This window comes from Haemaphysalis longicornis, unplaced genomic scaffold (assembly GCF_048455015.1).
Source record: "Haemaphysalis longicornis isolate Haplotype H1 unplaced genomic scaffold, Haemaphysalis longicornis Haplotype H1 scaffold_8, whole genome shotgun sequence".
NCBI classification, from domain to species: Eukaryota; Metazoa; Arthropoda; class Arachnida; order Ixodida; family Ixodidae; genus Haemaphysalis; species Haemaphysalis longicornis.
In genome coordinates this window covers 162546941-162569137 of record NW_027526445.1, presented here as the reverse complement: position 1 = coordinate 162569137, position 22197 = coordinate 162546941, and the positions used below count along the sequence as shown (strand labels likewise).

At 49.0% G+C, this 22197-nt stretch overlaps 1 protein-coding gene across 2 annotated transcripts in view; it reads left to right on the top strand.

Moving 5' to 3' along the window:
- The window catches only part of Pros (homeobox protein prospero), a 211335-nt gene extending 194751 nt beyond the window's left edge, over positions 1-16584 (top strand). For both annotated transcript variants that reach the window (XM_077681151.1, XM_077681152.1), the window contains 2 exons: positions 7854-7998; positions 8342-16584. In XM_077681151.1, the coding sequence (XP_077537277.1) occupies positions 7854-7998; positions 8342-8521 (325 nt within the window). In that variant the 3' untranslated portion in view covers positions 8522-16584. The remainder of the gene's footprint in view (positions 1-7853; positions 7999-8341) is intronic.
- Positions 16585-22197: the final 5613 nt, after the last annotated feature.

Genomic DNA, 22197 nt, shown 5'->3' with positions numbered 1-22197 from the left:
CCCGCTCTTAGTTCCTCAGTGCTGCGTTTGCCCGCGACGTTGCGTTTGTCTAGTCCCGGCGCAGCTCACATAGAGTCGCATGTATTAAAATCCTCACTGTTACATCGTGGCACAGAGCACGTTCCGGGATTATTCATCGCAATCTGACACTCCGAAGCCGCCCGGACAACATGCGCGGACCGTCATTTTCCATTTTAACGTGTGACGAGCCTTGGCCGGGAGTAGCTACGGGACTGGCTGCATGAAGCCGCACGCGGGTGCGATTCGTCACCACTAGATGTCCCTATATCACTCTATGCTATCACCACCATCACTGCGCTTACAACGGAAGTTGCACTTCGGAATGCCGGAAGTGCATGTTTGCCATAAAGCAGCACCGCAAGAATAGCCCGCGCTCTCGTCGTAATCGTGCGCTTTAAGCTTTGAGAACAACACCGTTGAACTTGCAGCCGCGAACTTGGTCCTGGCCTTGACGGCGTCGCGAAAACGGGAGGCACTTTCCCTTCAGGAAAAGCTTGTATACTAAACGCAGTAGACAAGCAGACAGCGCGGAAGAGAGTCGACATCGCTAGGGATTTTGCATTGTCACGCGTGGTGTTTTCCAGCGTTCGCAAAAAGCGCAAGCAATCCTATAGTATACATTCTCGAGTTTTTTTTTTTTTTTTAGGGTTCGAAAGCCAAATTTGCAGAAATACATGGTTGCAAGTCAAAGTTAGCTGCGCTGTTTTCGTTCACTTACGAAGGTTTCCGCACTGTTGCATTTTCCTGGTTGTTACGTTTTGTTCGGTGAAAAAACGCATGAATGGGGTTCCACTGTATTTGCTTTTCACCCGAGCAAGGGGAGAACGTAGAAAGTGAAGCGCAAGTCGTAGGAGTACGAGTTGAGCAGCGTAGCGCGTGAGACGCCGTTAACCGGCGGTCCGCGATAGCCATTGTCTTCGGCCAAGGTGACCCCCTCGGTGCGGCCGAGCCGAGCAGGTCGGGCGATAAGGGCTGCGATTTCTCATTTGCGCGCGTCCGCTAATTGTCTCCGTCTTGTTCTTGTTTTGTGCCGAGCCTGTGTCACGCGCTCTGCCCGTATCGCCCAAGAGCCTTGGCTTCTGGCCCGCCAACGCCTATCACCGTTGTGACACCCTCAGCCCTCGCCGCGGTATCTTGGCGGAGACATGCGCTGACATGAACTACGGCGCATGAGCGGGTGCATGTCGCTGCGCTTGTCCGAAGACGCGCACCTGACGCAGAAACTTGCGCGCTGAAACGATATAGCGAATGTAAGCGGTGGCCATGCCTCCGTTGTACGTACTCCTGCCTTTTGCGTAATCCCTAACATGCGGAAGTATTAAGCAATAAGGTGTTCGTGCAAACTTTCGTGCAAGCGAGTACTTGGTATTGTATTGCAAAGTAATCGAGTCCATTGGACGATGGAATTACGCTAAAGCGATTATACCGAAGGTTATAGAAATGCGCTAGGAGTGGAACGTATGGCATACTTGAGGCGCCGTGGAGGCTGTCCTCGCCAACTTCTTGATCCGGCAGTAAACCTAACCCAGTGTGCGATTGAATTGTTTCGCAGAACTGAGTCCATATTCAGCTTTCGCGCAAGTCTCGATCCCTGATTCTCGCGTATTTTTGTGTGCGTATACTGTACTGCAATCATAATCATCATCAGCTTTTCTACAAAAAGCGAAAACATGAGAAGGAATCGAGTAGAATAAAAAAAAACATGATGTTTGGAGAGGGAGAGGGAGAGAGAGAGAGAGAGAGAGAGAGAGAGAGAGAGAGAGAGAGAGGGAGAGGGAGAGAGAGAGGGAGAGAGAGAGGGAAAATAAAGTATAACAACTAATAAGCGTTCTTACAAAAAGACCTTACCAGAAAATTAACAAAAAAACACCACCGAAGTTACACAGAAAGAAGCATCTGACGTCACCTCCCGTTCCTTGCCCACATTTCTTATCACGTGACACCCAGAAATTAGGCGGTCACGCCTCCTCGATGATCAGGGCGGCGCGTTAGCTGAAGCTACATAGTTGGAGCATTGCTGGCTTGATGAACGTGTCTTTGACATTTCTTCACGCTAGCGAGACGAATACGTTAGCGCTGGTCAGCATTGTCTTCATATCATCGCGCATTCGTCAACGCGAGAAACTTGAAACTTCACGGAAGCGTACGGATTTCGTTTTCTACGACCTCTATGTTTCTTAGAATTGTACAAGAAAAAGAAATGGCTAACAATCGACTCGAACTTGATAGCGGCGCTAATTGTCTATTGTTTGTTCGGTCTATTATCTACGGGTGGTTTCCGGCGAGGATGTACGCGTGTATTGCAGACCAGATCATGTAATTCTTATCGCCTTCGAGCAGAACGACTCCGGGCCACATGTTCCTTTGAAAGACGGTGGGAGGAATTTATTATCTTCGTTGACTGGATCGCGAGGGGGCAGATATGCCCGTAGATTAGGCTATTTGAGGGCGTCTGTGGCTCTCTTCCTTGAGAGCCGCAGAAATTTACTCGTTGATAAGAAGGAGCTAGTGTAAGTCAGGAAGTTATGTGTGGCTGCGACTGCATCACAGAGAGAGTGCAAGTATATATGGAGCGACCGACATTCGATAAGCTGGAGCATGACGCTGGACCAGCAAGTTTGCGAATAAGAATGTGATTGATTGTAGGGTTTAACGCGCCGACGCAACGCAGGCGATGAGGCGCGCCGTAGTGGAGGGCTCCGGATTAATTTTGACCACCTGGGGATCTTTAACGTGCGCCGAAATCACGTACACACGGGCGTTTTTGCTTTTCGCCTCCATCAGAAAAGCGACCGCCGCGGCCGGGAATCGAACCCGCGACCCCGTGCTCAGCAGCGCAACGCCTTAGCCACTGAGCCACCGCGGCGGGTCGAATAAGAATGTGAAAGTTTTAATTCTCAGGACGAACACTGCATGGGAATGTAAGGTTTTGCGGCCATCAATACACGCGCAGTTAAACACAAACACAAGAAACATATAAAGTTGTGCTTTCTCGACTGGTTGTTGATATTTGGTTGCGTTGTTTGGTAAAAAAGGATGTCCTATCAACCGTCTCCACTGCCTGAGATCTGGGTACGAGGCCTACGATATTTCTGTTTTTTTTTTCTTTATAAGGGAGGGGGTTTTATTAGTTCGGCAACACGGTTGTCGTTTGTATCGAGCTATATCGGACTTATGATTGAGGACTAAACAGAGGCTACATTGTCAGGAATTTATACATTCAGAAAAAAGTAAAGTAAACCTCGCTGTCATGAGGAATTGTGAAGCAGCGGGTTACACCATGCATGTTGAGTAGTTCATGGACTACAAATGAATACATAAATAAAGCTGAACAACAAACTGCATATAATATTTGTAGACTGCCCAGCGTTTAAAAGTGCAGTACTCCGCTGCTACTACAATCGTACTTTGGCTTATATAGCACATATCGAACGCGTCGTTGCATAGAGTATGAGCAAAAGGTGGTGAAGAAATACGTGGATCATGGAGAAAACCCGAACGCGTCAATCACTTTCTAACGCATCTAGCTGAAGCAACACATTGTTACCTTTCTTCAGATATGCCGTTTCTCGTTCTTACCATCCTTTAACTGTCATTCTTGGGTTGTGTGTGTGTGGGGGCAGGGGGGGGGGGGGGGGAGGGTTGTCGATACGTCACAAGCGAGGGGTAGAAGTCTTACGTGTCTATCTCGGTGGAGTCACTCGTTGCCACCCATTCAACTCTTTTCAATGTACTCTGGATTCACTCTGTGGTATAGTGCATTTACTTTGCCATGGAGTAAATTTACTCTATCACAAAGTAAATGTACTGTGATCACACAACCGCACAATAAATTCTCTCTAGGTTATGTAATGTACCATTTTCTCTGCACGAAGAGTTTTTATGCACTCCTGTCAGACTGGCGTGATAAAATCACTCTGTGGTGTAGAATGTAGCATTTACTGTGTACAAAGAGTCGGATCGTCGGCTAGCAGTTAGTGGGTGCACTATCAAAAGATGTCACTTCTTATTTAGTGCATTAGTTCATGCGTCAGCTTAGAAGCCAAATTGCATTCGTAAGACTTGCGCATACTGCGCACTTAGTTCGTATATCTTGAAGCGCATTCCCATGTTTTTTCCGAAAGTCAGCGGGAACGCCTTCGCGAATGCCTGCTCTCAGCTTTGCGTGCAGTTATTTTGCTTGCAAACCGCAGGAGTGCCGTTGCCTGCGTGGCCTTTCTTCCGCGTGTATTCCGACACTGGGCTCCTATCAGCGCCTTCGGGAAAACAATGGTCGTGCTTCGCAAGCGCCTGCAAGATATGCGCTTCGCCAGCGACCGAGATAACGCGCTGTGCCTCTTCGCGCCTTGCATGTAGCACTTGCCGCGAGCGCGTGGGCTAAATGTCACTTCACTTGAATGGGCAGCACCCCGAATAGCCTCCTCCGTACTTTCTCAGGGTTCGTGCATATCGTATGCAGCTTGAAAACAGTATAGATAGTAGAGTATGCTGTGTGCGTGGAACGGACGCCTGTATTTATTATTTTGTCGGGTCAGACTCGTGGCGTCTGCGTCTTTTCTGCTAGCCCTAATTATTACAAAACCGCCATAAACGCGCTGTGAAGTGTCCATACCCTGCTCGAGTGAAGATACAAATGTGAAGAACACCAGGCACTTGCGCGAGGGAGCTTGGCAATCGTAGTGTGTGAGACGCTGTAACCGTGTGCGATGTCCTAACCGTGGGGTCGAAGCCTGTCATCTTATTGAACAAGTGGTCTAATTTTACGGTTGCCCGTCGCGGCTGCAGAGTTTGCTGTAGCTCGAGGGCCCGAGATTCCTTTCGAAAGGGGCTTTCCAACAGGACGACAAATACAGTGTCGCCATCTGCCGGCAGAGTTGGAAACGCCAGCGCAGCTCCGCCTACGGTCGTCCCCTCTACGCGTGACACCGCAATAACAAAATTATCATTCAGTTTTCGGCAGTGTAACCGACATAACTGCCTTTTGACGACGTCAATACACCCAGAACAGTAGTGCTTACTGAACGGTTCTTATGATGTGAAAGCTATCCAGTGAATCGCTATATTCTTTTAAAACCTAGGCATCTGTCGCCATCTGGTGAGAGAAAGGGAAACGATTATTCCACACAAGCCCGTACATTTCGCAACTAATTCATTGTGTCGAGATGCTTGCACGTGTACTACGTCCTGTCCTCAGTAGATAACATTACAATTGATACTTTACTCACATCGGGATGTGTCACGAAAGACCAGATAATGAGTTAACTACATGCCATTCACGAAACTACGTAGTATACGTTAAGCGCGGAATCTCCTCGCAGGGCCTCGGTGAAAATTTCTTGGTTGTTCCACACTGCCTGTTCACTACAGATTTATTTCTTCATCGCTGAGCAATAATCGAATCCATTTTTTTTTGTACCTTTGCAGTGAAGCTGTTCTTAAACTGCAGGATTGTTTGAAGCTGAGCTATAGTTTTGCATGGATTTAACTAAGACGGGACAACGTGTTTGTTACTCTTCACATTGACCCGGCTTAGCGCTGTTCAATCCATGCTGTTCTTAAAGCTACTTCTTTCTGCTTCGCGTCCTTTCGTCTGCAACGTCATGGGCGCTTGGAACCGCCGTGTTTGCGGATACTTGCGTCCCAAGGAAGCGGACGCGACAGTATTTCGGTTCAGTCTCGCGGAAGTCTTTACGGCCGCGGTTCACGAAGCTTACTCTAATGCAGCGGTATTATACCGTTGTAAATGTTTTGCTTCTTTCGCACGGAGCCCTCTGTTTTCACTCGCAGCTGTTCCTTCATCTCTTTCCTTCTAATAATACAACAAGAAACTGAAAAAGGTGGTACAATCACCGGTTAGAGGAGAAAAAAAAAAAAAAATCCGCATAATCGCATGAAGGCGTTGAGATGCGGCGGGGGAACGCGGACAAGCAGCTCGCGTGGTTTCACGTCGAATTAAATTTGAGCCCCGTAAAACAGCCTTGGTGGTGGTCGACCGCCTTCCCGGCGTGCATGTCTCCCCCGGCTCCCTTCTTGCCGTCCAGGGAGAGACTCTTAACCGGGAACACGCCATATACCTGTCCTCGCTTCCTTATCTCCCCCAGGGATGCCGCTGGTCTTTAAATTTTTCCTTCTCTTCTCCTCAGCAGCGCCGCAGAACTTAATGGCCCGCGAAATATTACGCATCGCCCGCAAACTTCTGTGTCCTTTTCTGCTTGGGTTGTTACCGTCCGTCGCTTTGTTCCTTCTCTGCTTACTTCTTTCTCGCTGCTTGATTTACAGCGCGTGAAAGACTAGAAAACGCCGGCAAGCTTCCATCTTGCTAAGAAAGTCGCTGCTTTTCTTTCTCTTTCATTCTCACTTTTTTATTGCGCGGGAGCGCGAACAATAAGGAAAACGAGCAGACGACGCGAAGCCTTGCCCAGTGGCGCCCTCTTGCGTTCTTTTCCTCGCATGCGCCCCCGCGCTTAGAGAGTAACCGCGTGGCACCGCACTTACGCGATAAGAACCTTAGCCACCGAGAAAAAGGTCATTTGCTCGGGGACACACGCGCAGTCTTTTAAAACACTTCGCGCATACTTCAGCAGCTCCCCCAGCGGAGCTCCGACCTCGCAGCGTCGTCTGCTTGAGCGGAGAATCCAAAATCGTCTGCTCCTGTTTTTTTTTTTTTCCGCCGCCCCGGTTTTCTTTTTGTGGCAGGCCTGTTTTGTTCTTTATGCATATTTTTCTTGCTCCTAATCTTAGAAGGGAGTACTTTTATGCTCGCTTGCTTTTCAACCTTCGTAATCGTTGCCTTCCCTGGTGCCTGCCTCGGTTCCCTACGAGGAACGTGATTAACATTACCTTGTTAGCCCATAAAAATAACACGGCCATTTTTCTCTCTCCCTGAGTCTTCCTTCTTCACTCCTGCTTTCTTGTTCCAGGTGCGCTTTTTTTTTTTTTTTTTCATTTTCGTGAACGCTGCTCCTCTCTCGCTAATCACGCGGCGGTTTTTAAGGCAAGGCCCTTTGCCTCCCTCGTTCGCTAAGGGGAGAAGCCATATACCCCGTACGGCCGGGCCGCGGTGGAGAAGATAATGCCCGTTCAATTAGGAGGGCCCCACCGTGACGTCTGTTCCCGCGGCAGTGCAGGAAGAATCCTCCTCGTCGTAGTCGTCTATTAATCCGCTCATTGCTCGTAATCCCATTAATCCGCTCTGGGCAACAACGTTGTTACTTAGCCTGCCGCTTCGCGTACGTCTTGTCCTCTAACTAACGTATCTCTCTTTTTTTTTCTCTCTTACTCTTTGCGGTCTTGTTCGCGTCTTGGTTATTGTTTCGCCGTAGTGCTCAGTAGTTGCCCGTACGCTCGTACACGTGGACATATACACGCTACAAGGGGTAGGAGCTATCGTTATTTTTTGGAGTCTGAAAATGAACATACGTGATTGTATATTTAGTATGCGCAATTCGTTTTATGTTTCATAGCGTCAATTAGATCATTTAAGCGTGTATGTGGGTGATTTCGGGCGTGCTCTGAGCTTGGGGTGTGTGTGTGTGTGTGTGGGGGGGGGGGGGGGGGGGGCGATTGGCATATACTTCAAAGCGCGACTTCACAAAGATTTCATGCCAATGGCGTGGGTAGCGATTACCGTCAAAATAGCACCGGCTACAAAACTATAAGAACTCTGACGGTGAATACCTATGGTTTCGCCCACGTTGTTCACAAACACGAAGAAGAGGATCGAAGTCACAGAATAAAAGAGTTGCTTGCCATACCTTGTGCAATCATTGTTTGTGGTTTGTTGAATTGAACCTGGTTTTAAGTGAACTTTGTTTTGTTTTTTGCTCGCGCAGGGAGTTCTACTACATCCAGATGGAGAAGTACGCCCGTCAGTCTGTCAGTGAAGGAATCAAGAACGTTGAGGAGTTGAAAGTGAGCGCGGACTCGGAACTCCTCAGGGTCCTGAACCTTCACTACAACAGGAACAACCACATCGAGGTGCGAGCCTGCGTTTGACGCTCTCCTTTGCTTCTCCTAGTGAAGTTTCTTTCCGCTCGCCTTGCAAAAGAATTGAGCTAACGACAAAAAAAAAAAAAAAAGGTTTTATCTGATCCAAGGGGACACTTCTCCGCTCTCTGTAAAAAAAGTTCCCTTCCGCGTGCTTGTCAAATTCTGTCGTTATGTAAGCGAGCGCAACCTTTAGTTACACAATGAATTCTTCACGACCAATACGAGATTCAGTTCAATTTTATTCACCATCTAAACGATGGACGAAGGGCGCAGCCGTGATGACGCGTTTAACACAGCCCGCTTCGCGCTCTTCCCGTCATGCCCCGCGCAGGTGCCCGAAAACTTCCGGTACGTGGTGGAGCAGACGCTGCGCGAGTTCTTCCGCGCCATCGTGGCCGGCAAAGACCAGGAGCAGTCGTGGAAGAAGGCCATCTACAAGGTTATCGCCCGGCTGGACGACAACGTGCCCGAGTACTTCAAGTCGCCCAACTTTCTCGAGCAGCTAGAGTGACGCCGGGCCCCGCCCGCCCTGGACCTGCTGGCCGCGGCCGCTGCCCTACAACCGCAGCCGCCGCCATCTTGTTGGTGGCGCCTGGCCGCGCCGCCGCAGTTGCAGCCGGCCGCCGCCGCAGCGTCCTGGGGTCGCGTCTGGTGCCTCTGAGCCGCGAACACGATGGCCTTTTCTTCTTCGCCCCGTCGACATGTCCGCGGAGGGGACTGCTCGCGAGGCGACTCCGCAGCGCGAAACGCAAGCCGCCCTCCGCGCGTCCATGCCGATGATGATGATGATGAACTTCCACGGGCGCTCCGAGTTGTGACGCGCCCACTACCACCGGAGTCCTCCTCATTCCGCCGGCAACTCGCAACGGGAAACGCTAGCAGACGATCCAGACGCTGTCGTCTGCTACGATGTGTGCATCGCGTTTGAAGCGGCAGTCGTCGTCTGCTCGAACCCCCGTCGTCTGCTACCAGTCCAGTGATGTCTGGTCACGTTGCGTCAGCACTTGACAAAGCCCGGTTCTCCGGGTCGTGCCGAGGAAATGCGTCTTCTCGAAGAACGCCGAGACCTTCGGAGAAGCTACGTTTCCCGCCGCCTTACAGTGTGTTCGAAAGTTAACAGTTGTGACCGGTGTGACGTAAGGCAGCTGTTTGTGACTCGGCTTGTGATTGGCCCAACGCCGCGGGTCTCCGCTGACGTCGCGGGAATTTCGCTCGGCCTAGTCGACGGCGTCCACGAGTGCCCTTTTGTCTCTTTACGATCTTTTTTTTTTTTTGACCGGACAGTGTTACGTGTTTCTTCTCGTGCAGCCAGGCTGGACACGCGATGTTCTGGACTGCTCCGATGAGTGTTGCGTCTCGGTGATCAGGAGGTACGATCTGCAAAGCATATCTCATGTGATTAGGTTGACTGGAGGTTGTTGCACCTTGCCGAGAATCTTGTACATAGCCGCGGAGTGTGCGCAGGCTTCGCAAAGCGATATCGCCCTTCCAACCTGTCAGAGTGTAATGTCCTGTACGTATACATATTATATTATGCGATATATAAATATATCATGTCACACAGGGGTTTAAGAAGCACTTCACCAAAGATTAGCACACCGCACGTGTATACGCCTGCGCTTTTTTCCTACTTATTTTTTACGTGAACAATCGCTGCGCTCTCTCAGCTTTTGCCACTTAAACCTCGGGCCGAACTTCGATTGCCCGGCGAGATGGTAACCGCCCGTCACGAGCGTGCGTTCGGTTATCGCGCGTTGTCGCCGTTCAAACAAAATGGCGGCCGTTTACGAATCGTCAGTTCGCGGCAGTCGGTACACTGCCAGTAGATCAACCGATAGGCTTGCCGTCTTTACCTTGCTTAATTTTCCAAACCATTTACTTCCTTGCAACAAGCGCAGAGATCAAAATGTCGATAAGGCAATCTAGTTTTGCCTTGTTGTGGTGCGCGGCTTTTCAAAGAGTGTTCGAATTTTTTGTTTTGGTTCTCTAGGCGTCTGCTAGGTAGGAGCGAGGGATGGTTTTGTATGTGTGTTTGTGTGTACATGTGAGCACGTCTGTATGTGCGTGTTTTTTTTTTTTTTCCTGGGGTCAGTTTTCCGCAGAAACCCGGTTATTCCCACCAGCCGCTCTTTTTCGAAATGCGTTTTTTTTTTCGTTTCGCAGTTGCGGTGAAATGGTGCGGTCTCCTTTTTGTTAATTTGTTTGTTTAAGTATATATTGGGAATTCATTGATCCCCCCTCCAAGAAAGGATGAGTGCGTGAAGTCCTAGTCGGCCTGGCGCGCCGTGGAACGCGCTCGAAGCGCCCTCCGTCGGTGTGACCCGCTGTGTTTCTATTGTCTCATCCAATCAGCCTTTCTGCTCGTCTCTCTACCATCTCTCGATCAGTTGTTGTCACGACGCCGCGTCTCGAACAGAATGTTTACCGTGGCAGATTGTCACATCGGAATTTTGTTGTCCACAAAGGCTGGCCGTCCCATTTCTCATTCGAATGCTAAGCGCGACCGAGCAGAACCAGAACGGGGTTATCTGTTGGTCCGCGATTGGCTCAGGTGTAGTTCGATGCCTTGAGGAAGGTTGTTTCATCTCCTGCGAGCTTCATGTTTCCGACGAAGTGCGTACCTGGCGGTTGGGGATTGGATTTTTGATACTATAATTAAGCGGCAACAGTTAAATCATTTCCGATCAAGAAAAAAAATGCACATTACGTATACTATAATCGGCATTCATCTACAACCTTTATTATTTCCGTTATAGGTACATTTGTGACGTGAAGCTCAGGGAAAAACAGTCAGCACGAATGCTAGGAAAATGCCGAGTCTTTCCGCCCTACCAAAGAATTGATCGTTTCGTCCCGTGAAACTTGTGCCCGTTTCGTGTGCTTCTTCCCAACTGCGATCACTGAATGAATGCTAGTCAACCTTGCACCGCCACTCCCCCCCACCATTATGATAAACCACGTGTTCGTGTGCAGCTAAGCCTTCCCTCTATCCACCGCTCCAGTTGCGAGACGAAATCACATTCCTATACTTCAAGCGCTGCTTCGCCCCACCGGGTGCGAACTCGCCCACCCAGGTCTCTTGTAAGGTTTTCCATGGTTTATTTATTCTATTTTTCCCGCCGCGGGAATGGCGTGACAAAGTCAATCGTCTCTCCAGCCGTTGTTTGAAGCGCACACCTGTCTTGAAAGTGTGCCATTTCAATGACATCCCAATCCATTACGCAAGTAGAAGACGAGTAACACGCACACATACACACATTTTAAAAAGGCAGGAATACACCACGAAAGCCTGTTAATTGCGGGGCTTAAAAACGAATCTACCGCGCTCGGCTGCCTGCAGGATACATCTCGGACCAGTAATCACCAGCAAGAAAAACGGCCGACGAGGCAGTTCTAAAATGCACAAATATGGCGGGGGAAAAAGTCAGCCAGCTCGTACGCGACGTCGCGCTCCGAACACAGGCAATTGGAGAGCAGCGTCAACTTTTATTACTTTTCCGTCCCAGTCGTCTGCGGCGACTGCGAGCGTAGCGGTACTGTTCGGAGGACATCGGCGGCGGCGTTACTTTGTAAGGCTGGGCAGGATGCGGCAACTGGCCGTTCGGATGACGCCGCCGCGCGCAGACGACATCCAAGACAAAACACCCGCGCCGCCGCCGCGACGACGTCATCTCGGATTGTCGCACGCCTCCAGTTGTTGTGTCTTCGTGTCGCCGGCACCCTGGAAATCAGCAAAGAAAAGAAAACAAGGGCACTGATGCGTTGCGCAAGGTCTCCCTCCCCTCCATTCCTGAGCATCGCTGGCGTGACAAACCTTGTGCGTGGGCAGCGCATATCAAGCCGCGCCACACAAACAGTGACCGCCGCCATTTTGTGGCACCCTGGCACACTTTGCGCGCCGTCGAGTCCTTCACTTGAGCCGCGTCGTAGCTGGCCTCCATTTTTTCTGCCCCTTTCGTACCAACAGACAAAAGTTGTATGCCGCGTACCGAATTCCGGGGAGTGGTTGCCTATTTGATATAGCTAACACAGGATAACGTCGTGTTTGTTTACTGTTTAATATTGTACCTATAGTAACGCGGTTAACGATGCGGCTAACGGCTTGGAATAACGTAAACGGGATTTGGAGTTGCTTGTACTCTTTGGTGTGGAATCCCAGCTACAACTTCACACACTATCACAGTACAGAATAGTCTACATTCGTCAAGTGCATATCATTTACCCGTCTTTTTTGGAATCGTAATCTTTAGGCGCAATAATGGCGTAGTCGTTTGCGTACCCTCAAAGTCAGGTATCACGACAAAAAAAAAAAAAAGGAACAGGGCGTAATCGGTTCTCTAAAACTTCGTGATGCAGTGTTAGTGTGTGTGTAAGCTTAATGGACCGCTATGTTATAAAGCAAAAATTGGACTAAATCGAGCTAAAAGCTCCTGCCGCGGTAATCGTAGTCGAAGAAGAAACAAATATTGTCAGTGTTACTAACCTTTCTCTTCTAATCACCCCCCCCCCCCCCCCCCCCCCCCCCCCCGAAATACTGCTCCGCTTCGAGCGAAGCTAATGCTAATTTTTGAGGTAATGAGGGAACGGAATCGTTTACCAGTGGTTAGTGGATGTCGCGCGTCAATTGGCACATGTTGCGTCCTTATGTTTGTTATATCGACCTCGTTAACGAATAACAGCTCCAAACCAAAGCTATCATCGAAGCTAGTCAATGGACGATACCGATAAGTCAATTCATCGCGCTGGTTTCGTAGTCATGCGTATACATGGATCAAATCTCGCAGTCGTGAAGCCTTCTCCATCCGCTAGTGTGTTGTCGTGTTCCTTGAACGCTCTTTTTTGTTCTCTCGTTTTTTTTTTACTTGGGAGCGATAGTCGAAATGTATACTTTTATGTGCTCCGCTGGAAAAGCAAAAAAGAGAAATGATAGGAAGTGCTTTTTATGCGTTGGCGAAATGTGTGACTCCGGGTCACTACAGTGACTCTATAGACGTGATAACGCTTGTCACATACGGCGTCATTAAACCAAGAAACGTGCATATCACACTTTCCACTTCAGGACAATACCTTGGAACTTTCGCCTTGACAACATGCCAGATCAGAGGAACCCCCCCCCCCCACCCCCCATTTTGGTGGAGTGCATTGTTAGTTTCACTGCCGCATAAAAGCGGAGCAGCGCCCTGACGCCAAAAGGTCGTCTTGATCAGCCGTCGTTCTAAAATAGTTATCAGTTTACGTCAGTTTCGTTCTTTGTTCCTGGGTAAGTGCTGATAAGTAACGCCAAACTTAAAGCAATACTTACGACAGCTTAAGTCCGGTCAAATTTGCTTCTCTCCTTGTTTTGCTTTTCCTTTACTGCGATACACACAGTGATGGCGACGAAGCACTGAAACGCGAATCCTACTTCTCATATATATGTTGGCAAACTTATCTGTCTTGACTTAACTCGTGTCGATCCCCCCATTCTCTTTACGCCTTTGCGGCCATAGCATCCCGCTTTCGCCGTTTCATGGTACCAGTTGTCAAAACTAAAAGCGCGCGTCTAGTAATTCTACTCGAGCCAGAGAATCAAAATGAGTCCATCGCCTAACCTTTCCTGAACAACCGTAGAATGCACATTCCCGCTTAAGCCTACTAGAACAAAGAAAATAAAAGCTCGTTCCGCGTATACATCTATGCGTCGCACGCAGTCCTCAGATGCGGACGCTGATCACTCAGCGAGTCAGCATATACGCGCATAGCGTGGTCAATTCTATCCCTGTGGAGGGTCGTGAGGCGGCTGTGGTGGCGCTGGTGCGTTTGTTTGTAACTCGGTTTGTAACTCGGTGACGTGTCCACTCGCGGGTCATTTTGCCGCTGTTATCGGTCCCTGTTGATTCCCACACCGGGGACTTTACGGTCCCTCATGTTAACCGCTGCTGGTGTACGTGTTCGCCTCCCTTTAGCCGCACTGAACGAAAAGGGAGCCTAAAAATGCTTTCAAGTGCCTTTACAACCTGTTCTTCACACCATGTACCGTTCCGTAACGCACAAGGATAGCGGTCAGGATCTGCTGTACTTGTGCGATTGGTGGCATATCAGCGGTCGTTCTTGTCAGAAGGTCGGATTCGGGTCAGGTTGCTCCGATGGGTCGCGCTAGTTCAGAATCCGCGCTTCCTCCCAGATCTGCAACTGTCCCCGATTTCCCCTTAACTGGAGGGTGGAAGGGGAGAGGGGGAAGCGTAGACATTTGTACACTCGTAGGCGTGCGCACTGGCAAGACGTGGTTGCAGCCCGCCGCTTTTGTAGAAGCAAATTGAAAGTGGATGTCGCTGGGCGCAAAGTGCCGTCGGTGTCCTTTTTTCGCACGTTGGTCTGACCTGCGATACACGTTAGCGACGACGCGTCGGTCCTACTATTCCTCGTCGAAGTACAGTTTTTCGATGCATATCGCATTTTGGGCCACTGAGAGTAACGGTCGGTTCGCCGCACTCGTAGTGCATGCGCCGTGGATTTCTGGATGGGAACCACCGCCCAGCGGTCCTCGGCCGAGTTACACGCCGATAGTGGGCAGAATTTTAGGTCTTTCCGGGGCACTTAATCGCAATTCGCAGTTGAAGCTACGTTTTTTCCCTTTCATCCCGATTTTATCCTCGTTCTGTACAAATGCCTCAATTCCCCAACTTGAAAAAGTTTTTCGCTTCCCGATTCCGTTCAAATTCCGGATTTTAGGGGGTCACTTTAACCCCGCCCCGACTTTGTCAGACCCAATTTTAACTGTACTGTTGATTGTTCATATAAAGCTCTATATCTTTTGTGTTCTAAATTATGGAGATACTATCCTGTGCACTATAGACAGAGAATGCGTCTTGTGGGGGGCTGGACGGCGCTGTGATCAAAAAGCTAGCGTCATGTCGCATTGAAATGAGTACTTCGCTAGGCATCGATCACTTCGACATCGTGTATGTGATGGTTATATCGCGGAGTAGTTTGAAGCTTCAACGCGTTGCGTCGTGTACAGGACAGCAAAGTTAGGTGCGTATGTTTTTTCCCCTCGTGAGCAAAAAACAAAACGAAACAGAGTTAGGAAACGTTTGTTGGAGAGGTGCGTCAAACCGTGTCCCTAACATGCATCCATTCCCCATTGCGCCTTCTCTGTCATTTTCTTGTATTTGTGGTCATGGAGATTTAATGCGTCATACATAGTCGATTTGTCTCGAACAAATTTTTCTCCGTCGAGAATTCGGTTGCAACCGAATCCTACAAAGTTGTCTTGTGATGCCGACCACAAATTTCGCGTTGTATTGTTTCATAGGTCTTTGTGTTTTCACATCAATGACTTCACGGTGCTTGGGAAGCGAAGAATCCAAACACCGTTGTGATGATGACTTACAATGTCAATATGCAGAAAAAAATAAATCTGCTTCGTGATCGCAAATAACAAAACAAATTCTTTTTTTACGCTAAGTTGTGCGAAGCTGTTTTTATATTTATCTACCCTTTACTTCGACAGCTTTTTCGTGACAGCAAAGAGAGTTTTTTCTGCGAAAGTGAACATCTTGTCAAGAGCATAGTCAATAACGCGGCGGGATAATATAGCCCTGAAAGACGCAGAAAGGCCTACGCTTGTCATATCTTGGTTGTTGCATTGCATCGGCCGTGCTTTTATCTCTCTCCCTCTGTCCCCCACCAAGTCATAGCAGCGAATGTGGCGCACACCACGTAGAGAAGAAGCCACTGCCCTGCAGATCGGAATCGATGTTCTACCAGGAGAAAGCTGAATCGATCGCATGTGCGGACAATCTCACTGCGCAAGGCCGAGTACACTGAGACAGAGGGGCAGGGAACAACCTCTCTTCCACACGAGATTATTTAAAAAGCCCGGGTTTTTTCCCCCTCCCGAGAATCTTACATCAGCCGCGTTCAATGGAACCCTACACATTCCAGACACATTTTACGTGTCTCCTCTGAGCGATGTGGTTAAAATAACCAAACGCTTGTAAAGGAAAAAAAAAAAAAAATGCCCGTGGCTGTTCGTCAACTTTTCAGCACCGTTTTATGTCTTTTTGTTTTTTCGGTTCTGGTCTGTGCGTTAACGCGTACTGTGCGAGGGTGACCGGTGAATGCGCGCGCTGTCATTCCTCGACGCGGTGTGATCAAGTGATTCTACTTCATTCCGTATGAAGCGTAGGCTTATTCTCCGCTTTTTAAACCTCGTTTTCTTTTCTTTTACAGTCTGTGTATATGTATGTGCGTCTGTGTGCGGATGCGTGTTCGTTCGGAGAGTGCTGTTTTTTTTTCCGGTCGTGTTATACCAAGAGAGAGACAAGGTGGTGGTGCAGTGTTACATCGCGTGTACAAAGTATATATATACATACCTATAAATATATATATACATATAATTATACATAAAGTATAAATATTGCGTCGGTAATTGCTTTTTTACGTTTTGTTCGCTCTCTTTACCCCCTGCGGCTTTCACATCGTCACATGTATAGGTAAACTATTGCAGGGTCCAGGGTTTTATTTTTTCGCGTTTTTTTTTTCCGCGACGAATGATTCACGGAGATGGCATATCACGGTAATATATATATACATATACATAAGCGGGCGCATTGCTGTAAGAAGATTGGCGCCTGATAGAGTTTTTCTACGTGTGATGTTCCCTGCCTTTGCCCTGCCTCCCCCTTCGCCCGCACGATCCGGTTTAAACCGGTTCGACAGTTGTACTCTCGCGCTGTCTGGAAAGCGCGACGGTTTTTCTCTCGGCCGGTTGCCCGTGGCGGGAATTTTGAACTGCGACGCCCGCGCGCAGTGCTGTTTCTGTCTGGCGTGCTGATATCGCGCGCTATGTTACGCAAAGGCGTACTGCGAAATGCTTGCGGAGTGTACAGACATGTCTTGGCTATTCAACTAGAAATGTTCTCGTTTTTCTTTATAAAAGCACTCGGTTCTTGCGTAGAATTTACATTGTTAGTTCAGTCTACAGCCGTAAAGGTACCGACTTTGCGACTTTGCGGAACTGTTTTTTTTTTTTTCTTTCTATGCTTCGAAAACAACACAAATCGGGATTGCAGATTACCGCTCGTTGTACCATTCTAATACGGTCACTTTCTCTGAGCAAGTTCATTTGAGTGACGTTTGTCCGGAGTCCTATATAATAGTCGAGACATGTCTGTACACTCTACCGGTGTCGTACGGCGGGATACGTTGCGGGGGCGGCGGGCATTGCTGGGTCTTAGACTGGACTGTGGTGGTGGCGCTGAGGCTGCGAGACTAAACGCACTTCTGCTGTTGAAAACCCTGTGTATATTTATTGACGAATGTAAGAGGAATCTCTGAGCTGTCTGCTTCTCTTTTTTGTTTCTTTTTCACTCGAGTGTGTGGCGTCCTAATTCGGGCGAGACAAACGTGGGCTTCGACGGCACACGTGAAAAAAAATGTCGTCGGAAATGCTTTGACCGTGTGCTGTGTAACATATCTGTCACCGTCACGCCCATCCCATTTTCGCCCTATCTCTCTCTTGCTGGATCGGTTACGAATAAAAGCAGATTTCTAAGAAACAAGCTGCACTGTCTACTGGTGACTTGTACGGCCGGGCCTGAACCGGGTGTCGCCCGACTGCCTTGTGGTGAAGAGGCCTACAGGCCTCCTGCATGCAGTCTGGACCACGCCACACGTACAGGACAATGCCGACCGAATTTCACTCAGCGTTGAACTCGTTGCAAAGAACACCTGCTCTAGTAGGCTCAAAAAAAAAAAAAAAAAAAAGCGAAGGCTCACATTTGGCAAACGAAAATTGATCCTCTCTTCGGTTCGTTTAAGCCTGTGCGTTCGGAAGCTGGAAATATGCAAGCAGTATCTACCCTTGCTATCTGTGAGGTCCGCGAAGGTAGTTTTGATTAAGGAGGTGATAAGGGGGGAAGAAGAATCTAGCGGTAAGGCAAAACACTCGCGGAGACGCATGCACACGCGAGCTGATTTGACTATGAACAAGCTGATTTGACTATCTGAAGCGGCAGTGTGTTTTAGCTCAAGCATTCTACAAAAGTAACTATCGGCTTGAAGAAAATTGGAGGCACAATAAGAAGTGTTCCGTATTTTCGCGCGTATCACCCGCCCCTGCATGTAATCCGCACCCGCACTTTCAGCCCGCCGGGAAAGACAAAAATCCTCGCTCGCGTATTGCCCGCACATTTGATACAGGAAAGGCTGCCCCAAAGCTACTGCTCAAGCAACACATCACATACTATGTAGACAGAAAAAGCGTATATTTAGCAAGTGGAATACACCGACTGCAAGGCGAAAGTCACAATTCACTCAGTGTCACTGCTCTCGCTAGATCGGTCACTTGAGCCGCAGTCCTCACTGTTGTACACACGGTCATATTCAGCTCCATCCATGCTGTTTGTGATGCAGCATTTTTGAAGTTTTTTTTTGCACCGACCTGCAATTGTCCTCCATGCCTCGGTAATCCACCTGCAGAATACTGAAATATCAGGCCTTCAGACGCCTCCTGTCGGCGTCAAGTCGTAGAAGCCTTCGGCCATCCATCCTTGTCCTGGTATGTTTTGCGGAATCACTGCCATGGAAGGCTTAGTCAGTGTTACTGCATAGAAGCTTCACGGCATAACGCGCATTGCCGAGAAGCTACACTAAAGGAAATACCCCGCGTATTATCCGCCCCCCTACTTGGCCACTGAAATTTTCACATTTCTTGGTGCGGGCTTATACGCGCGAAAATAGGGTATACAACACACGCGCGCATGCGCGCACCACGGAACAGCTTCCCCTGAATCACAGTTCTTCGTGGATGGGGGGCACCTGTCCTACTCCCGTGCCGTCACATGTCACGTGACATGCACTAGGATAACTCAACAACTTGTTGTTTGTAGTGTTGGTTACGGTCTAAAATACTATTATCAGCACAAGAAAACAGAACACAAGAAATGGGGTACGGACAGGCTGAGAATGGGTAAAGCGCCTGTCCGTGTATCCTTTCTAGCGTTCAGTTTACTTGCGGTAATACCCGCCGTGGTGGCTCAGTGGCTAAGGCGTTGCGCTGCTGAGCACGAGGTCGCGGGTTCGATACCCGGCCGCGGTGGCCGCTTTTCTGATGGAGGCGAAAAGCAAAAACGCCCGTGTGTACGAGATTTCGGCGCACGTTAAAGATCCTCAGGTGGTCAAAATTAATCCGGGGCCTTCCACTGCGGCGCGCCTCATCGCCTGCGTTGCGTCGGCGCGTTAAACCCTACAATTAATCAATCAATACTTGCGCTAATAACCGCTTTTTCTAGGCTAATTTGTTCCGCCGCTACAAACGTCCAGAGTTGCTGCGGTAGCGCACTCGGCTTGTGCTTTGCGGACCCGGTCTCAATGTTTTTACGAACTCAAATGTACTCTTTATATGCTATTTACACGAGGCGGCATTCTGTGCACCGGGTAACAGCAACGACTACGATAGCTCTTTGCTGTGGAGCGCTTCAGGGTTTCGCCTTAAAAGCGCGCATGATATCGCGACACACACATTGAAGGGGGCGCTTCACTGCAAGCACGGGCGCAATGAACTAAAGCCAACTTTACGAAGCAGTACCTGGTGGGGGCTGAACGTAAACCAAACGTAAGTTCTAATATGACATTTGAACGCAAAAAAACTCGTCAGCGTTGTTCGTAAACGGAACATTGTGATGCCACATGCCCTCCGCAAGCAATTTGCGAGCAAACTGAATTAAAACCAAGAGGAAGTCCCATGAAAGCATTTTGAACCCAAATCATGCATCAGTGTCAGAAGCTTCACACGGAGGTACAATGACGCCGTGTGCGCCAGTGGCTTCGGATGTGAACTCTAGCTGTAGGTGAAATCCGCATCGCGCATGCAGAAACAACATCTTGGCTTTTTTTTTTAAATATCTATCGACTTTGAAAAGTGTCTTAGCTTGAAAAATAAAAGGCATTGGAGAGATGTTCTTCGTCTGTCCAACGCCAATTTTTGTTTAGTGCTCTCAGTTTCAAAAGCTGCAAAATACTACTGCGCTGTTTTTGTGGCGTAATATGTCCTGTCCTGGCGGAAGGAAGCAGGCTCAAAGAGCGCCATCGTTCGCATCCGTGTTACTCGACCACCACGCCCAGTAGGAGCGCCCCTACCACCCATCTCCTCCCACAGCGGCTCATGCGCTGTGACGCCAGCGACAAAGCGGCGTACGGACTCCGATAGTGCCGCCAGGAAAAGAACCACTTACAAACAATTGACGACTGCTGTCGGCGTGTGTCTGTGATTCCGGCAGGGCGTTACAGAGACCTTAGGAGGAGGAGCAAACTTTATTGGGACCAAAAATTAGTTAATCTCTAAACTCATGGTGATGGGAGGTCGTCGTACCGCTGCCGGGCGGGCCATTTTTTGCCCATCTGAAGCATGATCGCGTTCCTGATCTCCAACCAGAGTTTGTTGCAATTTGCAGATACGTTGGCTCCCACTTTATACCCTGATTTATACTTGTTTCCAGCAATCCCTCGTCCTACATTTACTCATCCCCCAGGTGCCGGTACGCCAGCATGGGAAGCAACAATTCAGGGTATACTGTCACCATTTACCATGGCAGAATTGACTGATATGGCTTTACTCCGCAGAGCTCCCGGCCCTATCGGAGTCTCATATAAATCCTTCAAGAGTCTTGGCGAATTATTCTCTGTTGGGTCTCTTAGAGGTGTACAATCAAGTATGATTCACCTGCACAAACCCCCGGCCTGGCTTCAACTAGATGTAATTGCTATTCAGTACCGAGATCCGCAAACCCAAACCCAGTACCGAGATCCGCGACCTCCGACCATGCTCACTTCCCGTTGGAAGTTGTTGGAGCGAACGTTCGCCACCGTTTTCAAAGTGTGTGTCCAGCACCGCACACCACTCACGATAAGCCCTGGCCACACACGACAAGCGCCATCTTTACCACTCATGCCCAATCGGTTTTCGTCCCCACTTTGGTACGGAGGATGTAGGCCACCTTTCCGAGATTAGATGATCCTCATTGGCAGCCGGTCTCATCGTGTTCGTTCTGCACTACAGGCATGAACGTCCACAAAGCATATGATCGCCTTGGCCATGCCACCCTCATCGAATCGAGGTACTTCATCTCCTTCACCTGCCCTCACGCATATGTGGTGTCCTTTACTACCTGCCACATCGCAATTTCTACATCCGCATCAATGGATCTCCCAACGGTTCCTTCCAGTTCCGCCGTGGTGTGCCTCAGGGTTCTGTCCTGGCCTCTTTACTTTTAAAATGGCCTTGACACCTGTTGCCTGGTGACTCGGCGCCATGCTGCACATCTACAGCATCATATGTGCGGACGAAATGAAGGTCTGGTCTGTTCACCAAGACCTGCACCTCCGAGCAGTCAGACTTTTTTAAACCTTTTAAAAATCCCTTGTTCCCTCCACCCCCATAAAAAAGGAAAAAATAGTGGGGAACAAATACCCGCTCCAGCAGAGCTATGGCAGGTTTGAAGCCAATATAAAACAAACAAAAGTGGTTAAAAGCCACAATTATTTTTTGGAGATAAGCCGATATGCAGGATAAAAAGAACATTCTACTTTTCATATGTTTCATATGTTCGGGCGACAGGCGGAGTGTGCATGGGAGGAGAAGGAAGGAAGGAAGGATGTAGAAGAAAGGCAGGAAAGTTAACCTAGTTTGCTATACTGCACGTGGGAAAGGGAACATAGGCAAAAAAGAGAAAGGAAAGAATGAAGAAAAATTGGGGCGGACAGGTATGCCCAGTGCTGACGCACTAAACGTTCAAGTTCAGTGATTGCCACCGAATGCTCTCAGTCTATAGTCTAAAGTTTAAGTTTTTCGCCTTTAGAAAGAGTAAGAGTTCCTTTCCTTAATAGCCTTCTGAGCGGATGACACAGAAGGCCAGAGACACAGAATCCTCCGAAAATGGCCGCCGAGAGCCTAGGTTTCTCAGTGCTGGCGACAGCTTCTTTCTTTCAGGCGAGTAGCGTGGGCACTCGCATAAAACGTGGCGTATCGTCTCCAGCGCGCCTCACTTTTCGCACTCCTCACTTGCTGCCATTCCTATTAAGTATATATGCGTAAGCGTTTGTGAATGCCACCCCCAGCCAGAGGCGGCAAAGAAAAGTTGCGTCGGACCGTGAAAGGCTTAGTTGAAGGGGACCTTGCAGGTGCGGGTTAAGGGCACCAATACG